The 16,965-nt window shown below is 39.1% G+C and overlaps 1 protein-coding gene across 2 annotated transcripts; it reads left to right on the top strand.

Moving 5' to 3' along the window:
- The first annotated feature begins 607 nt into the window (after positions 1-607).
- On the top strand, positions 608-15,095 carry SMNDC1 (survival motor neuron domain containing 1). Of its 2 annotated transcripts, XM_008061837.2 has the most exons (7): positions 639-830; positions 1,933-2,052; positions 5,017-5,206; positions 6,947-7,089; positions 7,702-7,863; positions 12,075-12,228; positions 13,878-15,095. In XM_008061837.2, exons 3-7 carry the CDS (start codon positions 5,204-5,206, stop codon positions 14,013-14,015), a joined length of 600 nt encoding a protein of 199 aa, XP_008060028.1. In that variant the 5' UTR covers positions 639-830; positions 1,933-2,052; positions 5,017-5,203; the 3' UTR covers positions 14,016-15,095. The 2 variants fall into 2 exon arrangements, with proteins under 2 accessions (XP_008060027.1, XP_008060028.1); XM_008061836.2 differs by lacking the exon at positions 5,017-5,206 and having other exon boundaries at positions 608-830.
- Positions 15,096-16,965: the final 1,870 nt, after the last annotated feature.

Genomic DNA, 16,965 nt, shown 5'->3' with positions numbered 1-16,965 from the left:
ACAAAACAGATTTCCAATACATCAGTCTCCTCTCAAACAGGTTCTTTCTGCCACACTTTAAATTTCCGTGCAAAGGCTTCCATTATCACATAAAGCAGTAGTTCTCAAACTCGAGCTGGTAGCACCGGGAGGGCTTGTTAAAACACATCGCTGAGCCCAACTCAGAATATCTGGAAGCTGGTCGAGGGCGAGGCCTGAGAATCTGGAGGTCCAATACATTCCCAGGGAGGGCTGTGCTGCGGGTTCGAGGCGAAGTCTGAGAAGCGACCACTAGTTACTGGCCGCATCAAGCCTTTCCTCCCAGCTCCCGGCGCTGCTCGCTTAAGGAGGCATACACGACTACTCCCCCTGGAAATTTCAGGAAGGGCCAGAGCACCCGTCCCCATAAAATCATCCTACGGCTCCCCACTCCCAACCGGAACTGAGGTAAAAAACGTACCTTCTGCGCCGGGCGCCGCAGAACTACGCCACTTCCTTCCAACTAGACCCACTCCCCGCCCCCCCCAATTTCCCGCCTACTCCGCGTCCCCAACGCGAGTACGGCGGACGGGCTAGAGGGCGCGAGGAGTCACGTGAGCCAAGGGAGCTCGCGTGAGGGTTAGTATCTCTCGCGAGACGTAACCCGCCTCTGTCTTTTCCTCCTTCCAAGCGCCCGGCTTTCCTCCCCTCCCCCCCGCCGCCGACGGAGTTCTTCCTTTTCAGACCTAGTCGCCTTGTCGTCGCGGAGATTTTCCTGTTGCTACTGCTGCCGCCGCCGCCGCTGCCGCCACCGCCGCCGGGCTCATTTGCCCCGACCCCTTCCCGCCGCCCCGCCCCCAACCCTACACAAGGTAACAAACCCCGAGAGGGAGAGGAAGACCTCGCCGGGCCTGGATCTCCCCTGACTGGAAGCGGAGGCCAGGTGCTGAGGAGCCAGCCCGGCGGGAGAGGTCCGGGCGCCGGCAGTGGGGCTGAGGGCCGCGGGGGCCGCGGCCTTGCCCGGGTGGTCTGAACCTCGAGCGGCCCCGGGCGGCGCAGGGCCTGTGCCGGGCGGATGCGGCCGACCCGGGCCCGTCGGGTGGGGCTGTACGGCCCTTGGGAGTGCGTGACGGGGTGGAGCCGAGTGCCTGGACGGCGAGTCTGAAATGACCGCCCGGTCGCGGCGGGCTCTGGGTGCTGGGCGTCGGGGGCAGCAGCCGGGCCCTGGGGAGCTTTTCCGGACGTCGGACTTTCGGGACGCAATTTGCAGAGGAGGGTCTGGGAACCCCCGAGTGGTTGCTGGTGAACCATCGGAAAGGGTTAATCCCTATCTTATTTTCAAGAAGATGAGTGAGCTGGATTTGGCGAGAGGCACATTCCTTGGAATTTTACATGAGAGCGTGTTTGTGCCCTCTCACTGGAGAAGCAGCATCGACAAATTCTTAAACGACTGGGTGTAAGACGTTTGTTCCGCAGAACTTCGAAATACACTCTTAACTGGATAAAGTAGATCGTTACTTATTTGTGTAGTTAATTTTAAAACATTTGGCTTTGGGAGCATGCTTTAATGCTTAAAAATAAGTATTTGGGTTTTTGGGGGGAAGTCTCAACTCTTCCAACATACTAGTGCTTTTTAAAAAGATGTAACAACTTTGCTTACTGAACTGAATGCAGTGCCTTCCCTGTAATAGGAGTTTAAAGAAAAATAGAAATTTATAGAAAAATAGAAATAGAAATTTATCTTACCTTTCTGAATATATCTCACATGTTTATAATTCTCAGAATCTTTCCATGAAGTTTGTGGTTTAGCTCAGTGTGAACTAAGGGTAAAGGTCATGGTGGTAAATTAAGCTGCAGTGTTAAGCATTGGGAGCAAAAACTGGTTAATTCAGGCAGACAGGGAAATTATTTTTTATGTTTTTTTTTTTCCCCTTGGTTCACATTTCATGGTCTTACCCTTTTTATTTTCCTCAGATGTCAGAGGATTTAGCAAAGCAGCTGGCAAGCTACAAAGCTCAACTCCAGCAAGTTGAAGCTGCATTATCTGGAAATGGAGAAAATGAAGATTTGCTAAAACTGAAGAAAGATTTGCAAGTAAGTATAGTTGGACAAATGTACTTTAAGTGACTTATTGCTTAGAATTCATAGGTACCCAGGGCCCCCTTTGGAGGGGTTACCCCCACGTGTTTATACAGTAGGCACTGTAGCTTGTAGAAGTAGGGTTGCTTCCTCAGTTTGTATACATGTATGGAATGGTGAAACGTTCCTTGTTATGTAATTGTAAGCTAAATAATTTTTAAAAATAAGAGTTGATTTTGGAAGTCTCTGTCAAATTGTCAAGAGAAGAGGTACATATAACTTTACAATGAAAGATGCCTTTATTTTTTTAAGACCTAACAAAGGAAATTTAGTTCAAAAGATAACTAAGGTTAAAGGAGAAAACTATAATCTTATTAAGATTATTTTTAATGCCACAAGATTCCTTGAAAATGAAGTATGTGGCTCTTTTTTTCCTAAAGCTAGTGGGTTACACCTTGGATTGAAAACACATCTTAAAAATACCTAAAGAGATACATGTTACATAGATGTTTGAACTTAAGGCTAGGATTTACTGTTGACACTTGTGGAAGTCACACTGGTGTGGTGAAAGGAAGTCTTAATTTGCTTGTCATGGAAGAGTTAGGTATAAAATCTTTTTTTAAAACCTGAACTGGGGTTTCAAGACAAAAAGTTATCATTGTAAATATCTGTTGTTTTTCAGGACACCATATTGATTCAGGAAAACACCACGTATAATTTGTAAATACATATGACTTTTAACCTTAAGAACTTCCTTTGAATTCCGAACCTGATTTTTAAAAGGTCTGTGGGTACTTTGATTAGATTATCACGTTTGCTGATTTGGTGCCAAACCTAAATCTCTATTCTCTATCTAAATAATCCTTTTCCTCTCATTATTCCAGTGCTCGTTAAAACTGTTAACTATTTTAGGGATACTAGAACTGCAAACAAATGAAACTTAATATGAAGTAGGGTCCAGATTTGGGATTCTGAAACTGCTTATCTGGGTATAATTAAGATGAGTTGAATATTTTCAAATTCCAGATTTAGGATAAAATTGCAATAGTATGTTATTTTTTAAAACAGAAAAAACTATCTGGGATAATTTCAGTATGAACAGGACACCTCTTCAATATGTAGAAGCCAGGAACCAGTCAGTAAGAAAAATATATTCTGGGAGCAGTTTCTTCCACTCTCAGGCCCTTCAATAAAAATAACCCAAAGGTTTGCTGCCTGGCTTTTTTATTTGTTCTCATGTTACAGTCATTGAAGATGAGGGGACAGGCAAACTGACCTCTTGTGTACTTATACTCTGTAAAGCACCAACTTTCTCTTTGTTTCAAAGAGATGCCCTGTCTATCTTTGCCAACTTACAAATAGTCTTTTTGTTTTTGGAAAAGAGAACATTTTGTGCCAATGTTTTGAACATTGCTTTCTGAGCAATGGGAGTAGGGGTATTTATGGAACTGATAGAGGGGAAGTTGGGAGGGGAGTTTAAAACAGCTTTATTGTCAGGTCTTTTTAATATTTCAAAAATAAATTATTATTAAAGTCTAGTCAGAACTGTCTTACTGTGACACAATCTGCAGTGAAAATTACTATAGAGGGAAACTATTGTGGTAGACATTGAAGTAAGCACCTAAAAGTCTTACCTGCGGTTTAGTTAATAATGCCCTGGGAATCATTTATCTGTAAAGTATCTTCTTTTCTGTAACCATTTAGAACAGCATTGTCCAGTAGAACTTGCTGTGATTATGGAAATGTTCTGTATTTGCTGTTCAGTACTGTAGTTACTAGCCTATGACTGTTGAATTTTTTTTTTAAGTCAGGGTCTCACTGTCACCCAGGCTGGAGGGCAGTGGCACAATTGCAGATCACTGCAGCCTTGACCTCTGGGCTCAGGTGATCCTTCCCACTTCTCTTTCCCAAGTACCTGGGACTACATGTGCGTGCCACCAGGTCTGGCTAATTTTTTTTTTTTTTTGGAGTGATGAGGTCTTGATATGTTGCCTAAGCTGGTCTTGAACTCCTGGGCTTAAGCAGTCCTCCCGCCTCGGCCTCCCAAAGTGCTGGAATTATAGGCATGGGCCACTGAATATTTGAAATACAGCTAGGGTTACTTAGGAGCCGAGTTTTTAATTTAACTTAATTAAATAGCCACATGTAATTACCATATTGGATGGCAAGGATTTAAAAGCTTAAGTTCTAATACTTCAGATAGTAATAATAACAGAATGTTTTTCCTGACCAGTCTTGATCACAGTTTTTTTCCCTCTTCTATCATGAGAGAGTTTCATTTTGGTTATTAAATACGGTCTATTTTGAACTGAAAACTACTGAAAGATGTCTTTTTAAGATTAGGTAAAATTCTGGAAGATATTTGGCTATATGCTTCCATGTTGTTGTATCCATTGAGACTATAGTTATAGCTTCTATTTTGCTATGGAGTCTCCCCCTCTTTTTTCCTTCTCTGCTTTATGAGATGTATCTCATGTCATTAGTGTTTAATTCTGCCCACTAGATCTGGTGAGAAGTCTGTTCAGATTGATTATGGAGTTTGTGGTTTCCTCATTTTCATACTTTTGGACTATCATATGATTTCTAATTTCTTGTGTTCCTCTTATGGAATCATTTCCTTATCCTGGTTGTTAATTTGTTTGCCCTTTGATTTATGACAAAATGTTCCTTCTGCATTTTTTCCAGTGACTTCATTTTGTCAGTAAGGTTTCCATGTTTATCTCTTTTGTGTACTGTCTTTCATGTAGACTGAAGTTACTCAAACTCAGCAGGCAGTAAATTAATCTACTTAAGTCCTAACTGCATTTCTTTTTTCACTTAAAAGAAAAAGTGGGTTTAGTAAAATCCATGCTAGCTAGTTGACTAGCTCCCCAGGCAGTCTGTGATAATCACAAAAAAAGTCAATATATTAAGCTGTTTTGCTGAATAAACTGGTTCTAAAGGAGGCAGGGGTCAAGTCACTTGTCTCATATATTACAGTGGCTCTCTGCATCCCCGAAACGCCTTCCTTCAGTAAGCAGAGTGCTTGAGTGCACCCCCTTTGACCTGCTGATATGTAGATCACAACACCTGATGCTTCCTGGAATTGCCGATTACTGTAACTGCTGCCCATCTGTTGATGAAGGAGCAGTTTCAGAACTCAGACTTGAGGGAGGAAAAGTAATTAATGGTATGTACCTTCAAGAACCCCCTCATAAAATAGCTTTTCTAATACTTTGGTCCTTGTGCACATGTGAAGAAAAAAAAATTTAGAAGGTTCTTCATAGTTTGTTGGGAGGGGTATGTAAAATCATGACAAAGTTAAAAGATACTAGGAGTAAACATTCTGGATGTTTTTCTAAAAAAAAAAAAAAAAGGGTCATTTCAGCACAGACCTCTGAAAATTATAACATGTATGGTTTCTCAGGACCCTTTTCTTTGATGAAATATATTTCTTTCTGAAATTGTAGTGGGAAAATGTTCTGTCCTAAAAGAAATAGGAGCTCTAAATCAGAGACCTACAAATGCAGAATTCATGTCTGTGCTTTAATAGTTAAATGAATCCTAGGAGGATGTGGAAGTATTTAATGATGGGCTCTTGAGTCAGGCTTACTGGATTACATTCTTGGCCTAAAATGGTTAACTAAAAACAAGACTGGATAATCTTCTGTATACTACCATTATCTAGTTATTTGGAAGGTTCTTTGCTTTATTTGCAAAGCATTATTCAATTAAAAAGTATTTTAATGGCTATTGGCAACTAATACAACTTAGAGATGTTATTCCTACTGAACTTTTAACTCTAATCTGAGTCTTCTAGTTTTTTTATTTATAAAACTGACGTTTCTTAGAGGAATTTTTTTTTTAGACTCAAATATTAATTTTTCAGAAATAACCAGGGAGATTTAGAATCTTTAGGAGAGAGGTAATATTTAACTTTCTTGGCTGCTGAATCAGAACTACTGTTATGAAACTTTAATAGGAACCACAAGAAAAACTCAGTTCATGGCTTAATTTTGCTCTTTTTTCTTCCCAAACACTCAGTGAGATGTTTTAAATGCAGCAGTGGGGGGACAGGTATGCAAATTCTTAAGATGATGCATAGTATGGATCTTCATTAGAGTAAAAATATAGTAGACAGGTAGCAGAATCTTTCAGTTTACACTACCACTCAAAATTTTTAACCATCTTAACCAAACACCTTTGAATAAAACCTGAATTAGAAAAAAATATTTGCCACACAGAAAGGCATTGCCTCTGTGTTACTTTTATTTTTTTCCTTTTAGATGAAACTGTGCTAATGTACTTAACACTAAGGTATAAAGTAATTTGCTTGCCCAGATGTGGTGAGTTTTATAAATGGTAGGAAGTCTACTGGTTTTTTTATGCATGCCTGCAGTATTTTAGTAGAAACATTTTTGTTACTAGTAAGGCTGCTTTCAGATGTTTGGGGGATTGGTAGGTTGTTAATACCTACTGCCTAGTATTGCCCTATAAAACAGTATAGTTGCATAAAATATATGCAACAGTAATAAGAGTAAAAATAATCTTGAATCTAATTCAATCCCTCACACTTGACATTATTTCTCATCTTTAGAGAGATCTATTCAGCTAAAATAGGCACTTGTAAATAATGCATGGTATAAGCTCAAGTCTACGCTATTTCTTTTAGTATTTGTGGTTAATGAAGTTGAAAGGCAACTATATGACCTTAAATCACAGCTCCACGGCTTACTAGTATAAATTAATGTATCTCAGTTTCTACATGGGAATAATCATAGTACTCTTAATAGTGTTGCTGTTGTGTACTGCAAATAAAATATATTTAGAGTTCTTAGTAATTACTATACAGTATGAGAGCTGTCATCAAAAACGGAAAGTTGACAATGAGAATTATATAAATAATGTAGTTTTTATCTTTCTTTTTTAGGAAGTTATAGAACTAACCAAAGACCTTCTGTCAACTCAACCTTCTGAAACTCTTGCAAGTTCAGACAGTTTTGCTTCTGCTCAGCCCACTCACTCATGGAAAGTAGGAGACAAGTGTATGGCAATCTGGAGTGAAGATGGACAGTAAGTGTAGAAAAAAAACCTCTAACTATAACATGAAATAATAAAATACAATGGTAAGAAGTTTTTATTCAGTTTTAACTACCCTATTTTAATGTATGTATATAGGCAATATAATTTATAGAGCCAATTTGATTCTTGGGTGGTTGCCATTAATATAATTTAGTTTTAGGTTTACATTAAGTTTGGGGGAGAAGGATGTCTTAAATTCTTGAGGAAAGAAAAATGAAAACAGGAAAGTGAATGGGTATTTTCTAAAACAATCTACATTATATTCTCCTCAGATTGAAAATTGAATGAATAGTTGGTTATCTCAGACTTCTGAGAAGTACAAACACTAATTCCTGTAAGAAATATCTTTTCTCAAAGAGATTAACTAAAGCATATTGAATAGATATATGTAAGAGACTTTCCCAGCAATATTTAGATTTGAACTTTTGTTTTTGATAGCAGATGACTAACTTCATTGACTCTCTTATATTTTCTTTGCCAAAAGGGCCATTTGACTATGGAAGTTTCATTTTAGAAACATAATAATTATATCACTGCAGTATAAGTCTTAAGGTTGAGTACTAAATCTTTACTCACCTGCTTACAGCCATGATATCTTTACAGGTGTTATGAAGCGGAGATCGAGGAGATAGATGAAGAAAATGGCACCGCTGCAATCACCTTTGCTGGTTATGGCAATGCTGAAGTGACTCCATTGTTGAACCTCAAGCCTGTAGAAGAAGGAAGGAAGGCAAAGGAGGATAGTGGCAACAAACCCATGTCAAAGTAAGCAATTTATATGTAATCTTCCCCATTTGTGTACTTAAGGTAGTCTGCAGAGAGAATCTATGCAGGTGAGATTGAGGTGAGGAAGTTATAATACTGTTTTCCATTGTATTGAAGATTAGTGATGTGAGGTCAGTATTGTCTGTATATTTGTGCTTAGGTAAGCCAAAGACATTTTGGTTCTCACTTGCGCATTAAATATTAAGCAGATAGTATATACAAAGAGCATCTCAGTATTTTTTATAAGCCAGGTGCTGGGTCTACACCACAGTGAAGAAGACCAACTCAGGCCTTGTTCCAACTGAGTTTATATCTAGAGAAGAAAATGCATAATTAAATAATAGCTTTAATAATACAGTATAAAAGTTACAAAGGGGTAAAATAGGTACTTAAAGGGAATAAGAGGTATTGAATCTATACTTTCTTTATTATCAGGGCAGGATTCTTTGAGAAAATGGCATCTGAACTAAGATTTGAAAAGGAGATAGCAGTAAAAAATGAGGCATTATCACATGGGTTGTCTATATATCTGGGCTTGAGTTCTCTGTTATTAATGAACATTATGGCTTTGGCCAAGCTGTGTTTTTTTGTTTGTTTGTTTTTTTGAGTTGGAGTCTCACTCTGTCGCCCAGACTGGAGTGCAGTGGCCACTCCTGGCCACCGCAGCCTCGACCTGCTGGGCTCCGGCGATCCTTCCGCCTCAGCCTTCCGAGTAGCTGGAACTACAGGCACGCGCTACCACACCCGGCTAATTCTTTGATTTATTGTAGAGATGAGGTCTCGCCAAGTTGCCCAGGTGGGTCTCGAACCCTCGGGCTCAGCAATCCACTCACCTCAGCCTCCCAAAGCGCAGGATTACAGGCTGAGCCACCGAACCCGGCTTAAAATTGCTTGCTCAGCCTACAATACTGTGTAGGGAATGAAAAGACAGCCCAGACCTGGAGAATATACTTGCATATGAATCTTGATAATATCCTTTGATGCACAAAAGGTTTTCATTTTGGTGAAGTCCAGTTTATGTATTGTTTTTGTGTTGTTGCTTATGCTTTTAGTAGTTTACTTAAGAATCTCATGGGCAGGCACGGTGGCATACACACCTATAGACCCAGCTACTTGGGAGGTCGAGGAGAGAGTATCACTTGAACCTGGGAGTTTGAGGCCAGCCTGGGCAACATAATGAGACCCCTGTCTCTTTAAAAACAAACAAACAAACAGACAAGGCTAGGCTTGGTGGCTCAACCTGTAATCCCAACACTTTGGGAGGCCGAGGCGAGTGGATTGCCTGAACCCACAAGTTCCAGACCAGCCCGGGCAACTTGGCAAGACCTCATCTCTAGAATAAATCAAAAATAAGCCGGGTGTGGTAGTGTACTCCTGTAGTTCTGGCTACTTGGAAGGCTGAGGCAGAAGGATCGCCTGAGCCCAGCAGATTGATGCTGGAGTGGCCATGAGTGTGCCACTGCACTCCAGCCTGGGCGATGGATGGCATGAGACTCCCAACTCAAAAAAAAAATTTTTTTTGTCAGTTCTAAGAATTTTCTAGTTTTTAGCTCTTAGTTTTATAGTTTTAGTTTCATTTTAGGTTATTTGTTGCATGTGGTGTGAGATTGGATCCAAATTCATTCTTTTGCATGTCTGTATTCCATGATCCTAATACTGTTGATTGAAAAGACTTTTCTCAGTGAGTGGTCTTAGCATTCTTGTCAAAAATCAGTTGACCATAAATGCAGTGGTTTATTTCTGAACTCTATTCCATTTTATCTGTATTTTTATGCCATTACTTCACTTTCTTGATTACTAGAGCTTTGTACTAAGTTTTGAAATGAGGCCCCAACTTTGTTCTTTTTCAAGATTTTTTGGCTATTCTGGATTCCTTGAATTTCCATATGAATTTGGGGATCCGTTTGTTGATTTCTACGTAGAAGGCAGTTGAAATTTTGATAGGGTTTGCAGTGAATCCAAAGATCAATTTGGAGAGTATTGCCATCTCAACAATATTGAATCTTCCAAGTCATAAACAAAGGATGTCCTTCTGTTTATTTGGGTCTTCTTTAATCTCTTTCGACAATGTTTTAGACTTTTGTTAAATTTGTTCCTAAGTATTTTTAGGTGCTGTTATAAATGGAATTTTTTTTTGCTTGTTTGTTTGTTTTTTTGAGTGGAGTCTCACTCTGTCGCCCAGACTGGAGTGCAGTGGCCGCTCCCGGCCACCGCAGCCTCGACCTGCTGGGCTCCAGTGATCCTTCCGCCTCAGCCTCCCAAGTAGCTGGAACTACAGGCGTGCGCTCCCATGCCTGGCTAATTTTTTGATTGATTGTAGAGATCTGCCCAGGCAGGTCTCGAACCCACGGGTTCAGGCAATCCACTCACCTCAGCCTCCCAAAGGCGCGGGACTACAGGCTGAGCCACCGAGCCCGGCTTTTTGTTTTTTAAACTTGGCGTGTCCCTCTGTTGTCCAGGCTGGAACGCAGTGTTACCATCCCAGCTGGCTGCAGCCTTGACTTCCTGGGTTCAGGCAATCCATCTCAGCCTCCCTAGAAGTTGGGACTACAAACGTGTGCCACCATGCTTGGCTAATTTTTAAAAGCTTTTTTTTTTGTGGTCAAGGGCTTGCTTTGGAACTTCTGGACTCAAGCAGTCCACCCTCCTCAGCCTCCCAAAGTGCTGGGATTATAGATATGAGCCACCGCACCCAGCCTTAGACAAGCTGTTTAACACCTGTTTTCTCATCTGTAAAATAGGGGCAATAGTTATCTACATTACTGGATCTTATGATTCAAATGACATGCATTAATAAAGCTTGTAATAACATAGTTCTTGATGTATAGTAAGAGCTTAGTAAATATTTACTTGTTTTAAAAAGGGGGACGGGATGTATAAAAGTTACACATTACTGTGGTAAAAACTTGGGGTTGGAAGGTGAGTGGTTTGAGAAGAGAAGAGGTTAAGTAGAGTCCAGATCATAAAGAGCTCATAAGCCACTGATAATATTTTAAGTAGAGGAAGCATGATGTGATCACATTTGAGGTTTAGAATGATCACTGGCAGTAGAGGGAAGGCAACTACCTCTGTGATCCAAGTATAACGATGGCGGCCTGAACCTAAAGAGTAACAATGGGGATGGATAAGTGTACATTTTTGAAAGTTACTTAAGAAACAGAATCAACAATATTTTGGTTAACTTCTGCATATTTGCCATAATTTGCTATCTTTTATATTTTTCAAGAGTTTCAAAACTGAAGTTGCTACATAATTGAATTTCAAAAAATTATGTATGTTAAAATAACATAAAAACATTCCAGTAAGAAAACCAGATTGTAAAAAAGAAAATCAGATTGTAAACAGTGTGTAATATGTATGTTTTAGGCTTCGATCCTATTACAGTCTTACTTAGAATTTTTTGGAAACTCCCCAGGCTTTTTGTTTTATAAGAATTGTTAAGCTGGTGATAGTGATTCACACCTGTAATCGCAGCACTTTGAGAGGCTGAGGTGAGAGGACTGCCTAAGCCCACAGGTTTGAGACCAGTCTGTGCAACATGGTGAGACCTTATCTCCACAATAAATCAAAAAATTAGCTGGGTGTGGTGGTGGCACGCACTTCTGGTTCCAGCTACTTTGAAGGCTGAGGTGGAAGGATTGCCCTGAGCTCGGCAAGTTGAGTTTGGGGTGGCCATGAGCGTGCCACTGCGCTCCAGCCAGGGTGACACAGTGACACTCCTACAAAAAAAAAAAAAAAAAAAATTTAGCTATGATTTCCTTTTGTGCGGCTGCATTCCTCCACTCTAGGTGAAATAGTTTTGTCTGCGTCGAATCTCTTCATACACTTTTTCCAAATGCTGTACTTCATCTCTTTAGAAGTTGATAAAGATTTAGATACCCATTAATACTGAAACTCAATTTATTCCTCAATACAGCTGGCAAAAGCTATATAAATATCAAATAAAAAGTCATAGTTGAAATATTTATATGGGTAGTAGATGACAGTTAAGTTTGAAAGCTTCCAAGGATGTTGTATATATATATTTTTAAATTTTATTTCTTAGTAGTGCTGGGTCATTGGCATTGATTTTAATGAGTGCTTTTTAAAAAAAAATACATGGAGAGAAGAGTGTGTTTATTTATATTATTATCTTTTGCACCACTAATGTCTATAATGAAGTCATCTTTTAAGTCTTAACAGTTGACAGTTGGCCCTATTTTTCCACCTAGAAAAGAAATGATTGCCCAGCAGCGTGAATATAAAAAGAAGAAAGCTTTGAAAAAAGCACAGAGAATAAAAGAACTTGAGCAAGAAAGAGAGGACCAGAAGGTGAAATGGCAACAGTTCAACAACAGAGCCTATTCTAAAAACAAAAAAGGCCAGGTTGGTAAATCTTTTTATCACATTTTATATATTTGAGACTTGCAACTGTCATTAAAGTAATTTTAAAATGAAAAGAAGGGTACAGATTTTTAAAATCACGTGATTAACCAACCATGTTCAGAATCCTCATCAGTGTCAGTTTAACTTATTGAAAAATCTTTGCTAGCACTGTTTCTGCAGTAAAAAGCACTATAAACAAAAGAGTTTATATCAGGAATTACAGAAGGATTATGCTCTGTTCCTTCTATACATTAAAATTTGAAAAATTATTTGCTACCTCACTACTTAGAGACAGTTGTACTAAACTCTGCCTGCTTTGTTAACATGCCTTTATGCTGGGCATTACTGGTAGATTTTATTTAAAAGAGCATTCTGTTTCCTTTGATATGCTTATCTTTCTAAGTGTGTATGTTAGGTAGAAAATAACCATAGTATTCATAGAGGGCATTTAGAATAAGGATAACCTGGCTTTCACCCATATCTTACTTTTCATTGCTATCAAGATAGCCCCTCCATGATGGACATGGCTTTTGGTAGTTGTACTTCCTTTTTGTAAAGGTGTTTATTTTGTGACTTAATAAATGCCAAGAGACTTCACACATTATTTACTTTTTTTTTTTCTTTTTTTAAGTTGGGATCTCACCCTGTTGCCCAGGCTAGAGTACACTGGCATGATTATGCCCGGCCTGGACTTCACAATTTACACATTATAACAGATTCCACAGTAAATTTCAGTATAGCTGGAGTTATAGTCATGCAAAAATGGAGAGCTCATAACTCAAATTAGGATTTGAGTCTGCAAAACTAAAATTTTGAGATATCTGAAGCAAGTGTTTTGAGTGTTAACAGTGTATAGTGGGCTGGGTGTAGTGGCTGACATCTGTAATCCTAACACTTTGGGAGGCTGAGGTGGAGAATTGCTTGAGCCCTAGGAGTTGGCGACCAGCCTAGGCAATGTAGAAGACCTCATCTCTACAAAAATAAAAAAAATTAGCCGAGCATGGTGATGCATGTCTGTAATCCGATCACTTACTTAGGCGGTTGAGGTGGAAGAATTGCCTGAACCCAGAAGGTTAAAGCTGCAGTGAGCCATGATTGTGCCACTGCCCTCCAGCCTGGGTGACAGGGTGAGACCTTGACTCAAAGGAAAAAAAAAAGTGCGTAGTGATGTTTTCCACAGTGTATATGTTAGAGTAAATGGCTTCCAGTATGGGACCATTTCAGTACCCATTTTTGACACTAGACAAAGACAGTCTGCTTTTGAAATATTGGAACCAGGTTATATTTTAAACACAGTCACAACTGTCAAAATTTTCACTTTCATAATACTGAGCAGGTGAAAATAAAATCTGAAGCTGATTGTTGCAAATGTCTGTCATTAAGCACAGGTGAAATAGTCCTTCTAAATTGTGACCTTTTTCACAATACACCTGTAAGTTGCAGACATATCCAGCATTTGCCTCAGATATCACTCTGACAAGCATTCTGTACTTTGTATTTTTATTTGGATTATAAACCCTAAAAGACAGTCTTCCACGATAAGATAAATTCACATCAGTGGTCACGAATGAGTTAACATTACTTTAAGTTTGAAATTCTCATTTTTTTCCAGAACTAGTGAGGAATGGTATCTCTTTTCTTTCCCCTAGGTAAAGAGGAGTATTTTTGCATCACCTGAGAGTGTAACTGGCAAAGTTGGAGTAGGAACTTGTGGAATTGCTGATAAACCTATGACGCAATATCAAGATACCTCTAAATACAATGTCAGGCATTTGATGCCTCAATAATCAGAAAAACTGTTGGATTTCATCTCTTCGGGGCTTTACATTTGCCTTTTTATCCTTATATTTTTCTAAAGGTAAATTATTTGTTAGATGAGTAAGGAAGATACCATTGTCGTCGTCATATGACTTCAGTAGAATGAAACTTGAAGAAATTGCATTTGATAACTGCTATTCATTTAACTTTTTTCGTTACTACTACCACAGTTCCCTTAAAGTTTGTTGAATAAAGCAACTTTTCTAGATGCTGCTTCATACAGCACTTAGATGAATTGATCTTCCTAATATCAGGCCCCCATTTAACCTATGGTATATACTTTTGTAAGTCATAAACTTGGAATTTTCAGATGCTTTGAACTTGACACATATTCTAGCAAGTCATTGGAACATCAAGGCAAAACACCACCCTGCTAATGAGATCTTTTCATTTTTTAAATCTTCAACTTTGAAACCTACCTGTCATTCATTTAATTCTAAATGTAGGTTCATTCGTAAACGGCAAAGTTTGTTTTGAGGTTTTTCCTTCAATAACTTGTTTTCTAGGCCTATCAGGCTATCTCTGAAATTGATCCAACTCTTTTTAGTTTTATGTAAGAAACCATGTTTAGGATGAGCTACCTTTTCTTTATTTTTTGGATGTTTGCTTTTTTCCCCTGTGTTGATTTTTCACTATGGTAGTGGTACCATGTTTTGGATGTGTAATGTTTATATGGGAAAACAAAGCTGATGTATAGCCCTGTACACAGTGTAGATACTATTTTTGTAAAAAACCAATGCTAAATTAATGAACAAGAGTACTGAATGTTTCATTATTAAAAATTTCTTGTATTTCTTGTGCATTAATCTGACCATAATTTCCCTGTATATTATGTTCATGTAGCTAGGTTTGTAATTTTTGTTAACTAGATCAAGTTGTCTGCATTTGTTGGTATAAGTGAACATCACAGTTATACTGAGTTGAATTTAAGCCAAATACATTCATAGAAAAGGGTCTTCCTATTAATGGAAGATGATGATTTTCAGGATGTGTGTTAATTTCAGTTTTGTATATCTAACTTTTATTAAATAAAGTATTTTTAAAATCTCCAGGGTGTGTTAACAAAGGGGTGGAGTCTTTAGCTGTCAGCACTGGTACAGTATTAAACCTTGAAGTACTTGCACACAGAATTGTCATGGAAGAGAATATTGAGTATGTGGGAGGTTTCAATAAATCTCTTAAGTATTCCTTCCACTAGACATAGCATATTGGATCCTAAAGAGCAATCCAGTATTATTTTAAGGGCTTGTGCTTATAGGATGCCCTTATTTTAAAAGGTGTTATGTTTTTGGTGGAATGGGAAGATAAGTTATTTCATGAATTTTATTTAAAAAAATTGAAACTTGGCTAGGCAGTGGCTCATGCCTGTGATTCCAGCACTTTAGGAGGTGGAGGTGAGAGGACTGTCTGAGCCCAGGGGTTTGAGAGCAGCCTGGGAAACTTGGTGAGACCTCTTCTCTACAATAAATCAAGAAAAACTGGCTGAGCATGGTGGTGTACGCCCGTAGTTCCAGCTACTTGGAAGCCTGAAGTGGAAGGATTGCCTGAGTCCAGCAAGTTAAGGCTGTAGTGGTCATGAGCATGCCGCTGCACTCCAGCCTAGGTTACAAGAGTGAGAATCCAACTCAAAAAATAAAAATGAAACTTAAGACAGTGATGAAAGGTAGAATTCATCTCTCTTCCACCTCCACCCCCTTCTCAACCCAGGAGGTCACTTTTTCTTCCAACCTGTAGAACATGAACAGAAAGAAAGGCACAAATTACAGTAGAAAAAGGGCTACTTGAAATCTGAAAACTAAGTAAAATATACTAATATTCATTTTGTTACCATTGTAACAAACATCTTAAGAGCATACTAATAAAGAGTCACTTTGAAGGATTGCAAGAGAATCCTTTGAATTAAAAAGCACTGGAAAGAAGTATGGTATGATTATATGATCCCATGAAATGGTTTTTGTTGAGACTGGTGTTGGAATATGTAGTTCACCTGGTGTTTGTGTAGGCAGGACTGTTGTGGCAGACTTGTCCCTCCTTTGACACCATGCCTTAATCTTCCCAAAGGGTTTTGCAATTGGAGAGAAAAGGAATGAAAGTGAGCCTATCATAACATTTTGCAAATGTGCATATAGAATGAAATCAGGAGCTTTTGTGTCAAAGAGCTAGATATGGCCTTTGGAAAATCTTAGCATCAGGATCATGTGTCTCTGGACTAAACTAAAAGAACTGCGGGGAAGATAATAGTACCTGTCGCAGTGTTGCTATTGAATTTGAGAAGATAACGTAATGAGAAGCATGAAACCAATAGCATTTTACAAATGAAGGTGATTAAGCTCTATATTTTTAAACCAAATAAGAATCTTGGCCTTGGCCAGGTTTGGTGGCTCAGCCTGTAATCCCAGCGCTTTGGGAGGTTGAGGTGAGTGGATTGCCTGAGCCCGCGGATTCGAGACCTGCCCGGGCAAATAGGCGAGACCTCGTTCGTCTCTGCAAGAAATCAAAAATCAGCCGGGCGTGGTAGCGCGCACCTGTAGTTCTGGCTACTTGGAAGGTTGAGGCGGAAAGATCGCCAGAGCCCAGCAGGTTAAGGCTGCGGTGACCAGGAGCGTGCCACTGCACTCCAGTCTGGGTGACAGAGTGAGACTCCAACTCAAAAAAAAAAAAAAATCTTAGCCTTAATGAAGCTTTAATATAAAATTTAGTGTGGTTTTCCCCTGTTAAGAATACTTTACTTGACACTCTGAAACTGTGACAGGCTGAGATGTTACATATATATGGTTCTTAAGTAGGAACGGTTGCATGTAACTTCTCAAAACTTGAATGTTTGACTTTGTTTCTATTGACTATTTCAAGGAAAGAACAAGTCCTAACACTCCAAAAGTGAGTAACCAAAATTTTTAGTTTTGGTAGTAATCACAGAAA

Source organism: Carlito syrichta, unplaced genomic scaffold, assembly GCF_000164805.1.
Source record: "Carlito syrichta isolate Samal-C Ts95f unplaced genomic scaffold, Tarsius_syrichta-2.0.1 Scaffold305628, whole genome shotgun sequence".
Taxonomy (NCBI): Eukaryota; Metazoa; Chordata; class Mammalia; order Primates; family Tarsiidae; genus Carlito; species Carlito syrichta.
Note: the sequence above shows the minus strand (reverse complement) of the source record. Positions and strands in the feature narration are given on the sequence as shown.

Bases quoted from the DNA above. Each gene is read 5' to 3' on its own strand.
- SMNDC1 (XM_008061836.2), top strand. From the start codon at position 1,933: ATGTCAGAGGATTTAGCAAAGCAGCTGGCAAGCTACAAAGCTCAACTC. The intron at 7,090-7,701 runs GTAAGTGTAGAA...ATATCTTTACAG, and splicing joins ATCTGGAGTGAAGATGGACA to GTGTTATGAAGCGGAGATCG. The intron at 12,229-13,877 runs GTTGGTAAATCT...TCTTTCCCCTAG, and splicing joins CTAAAAACAAAAAAGGCCAG to GTAAAGAGGAGTATTTTTGC.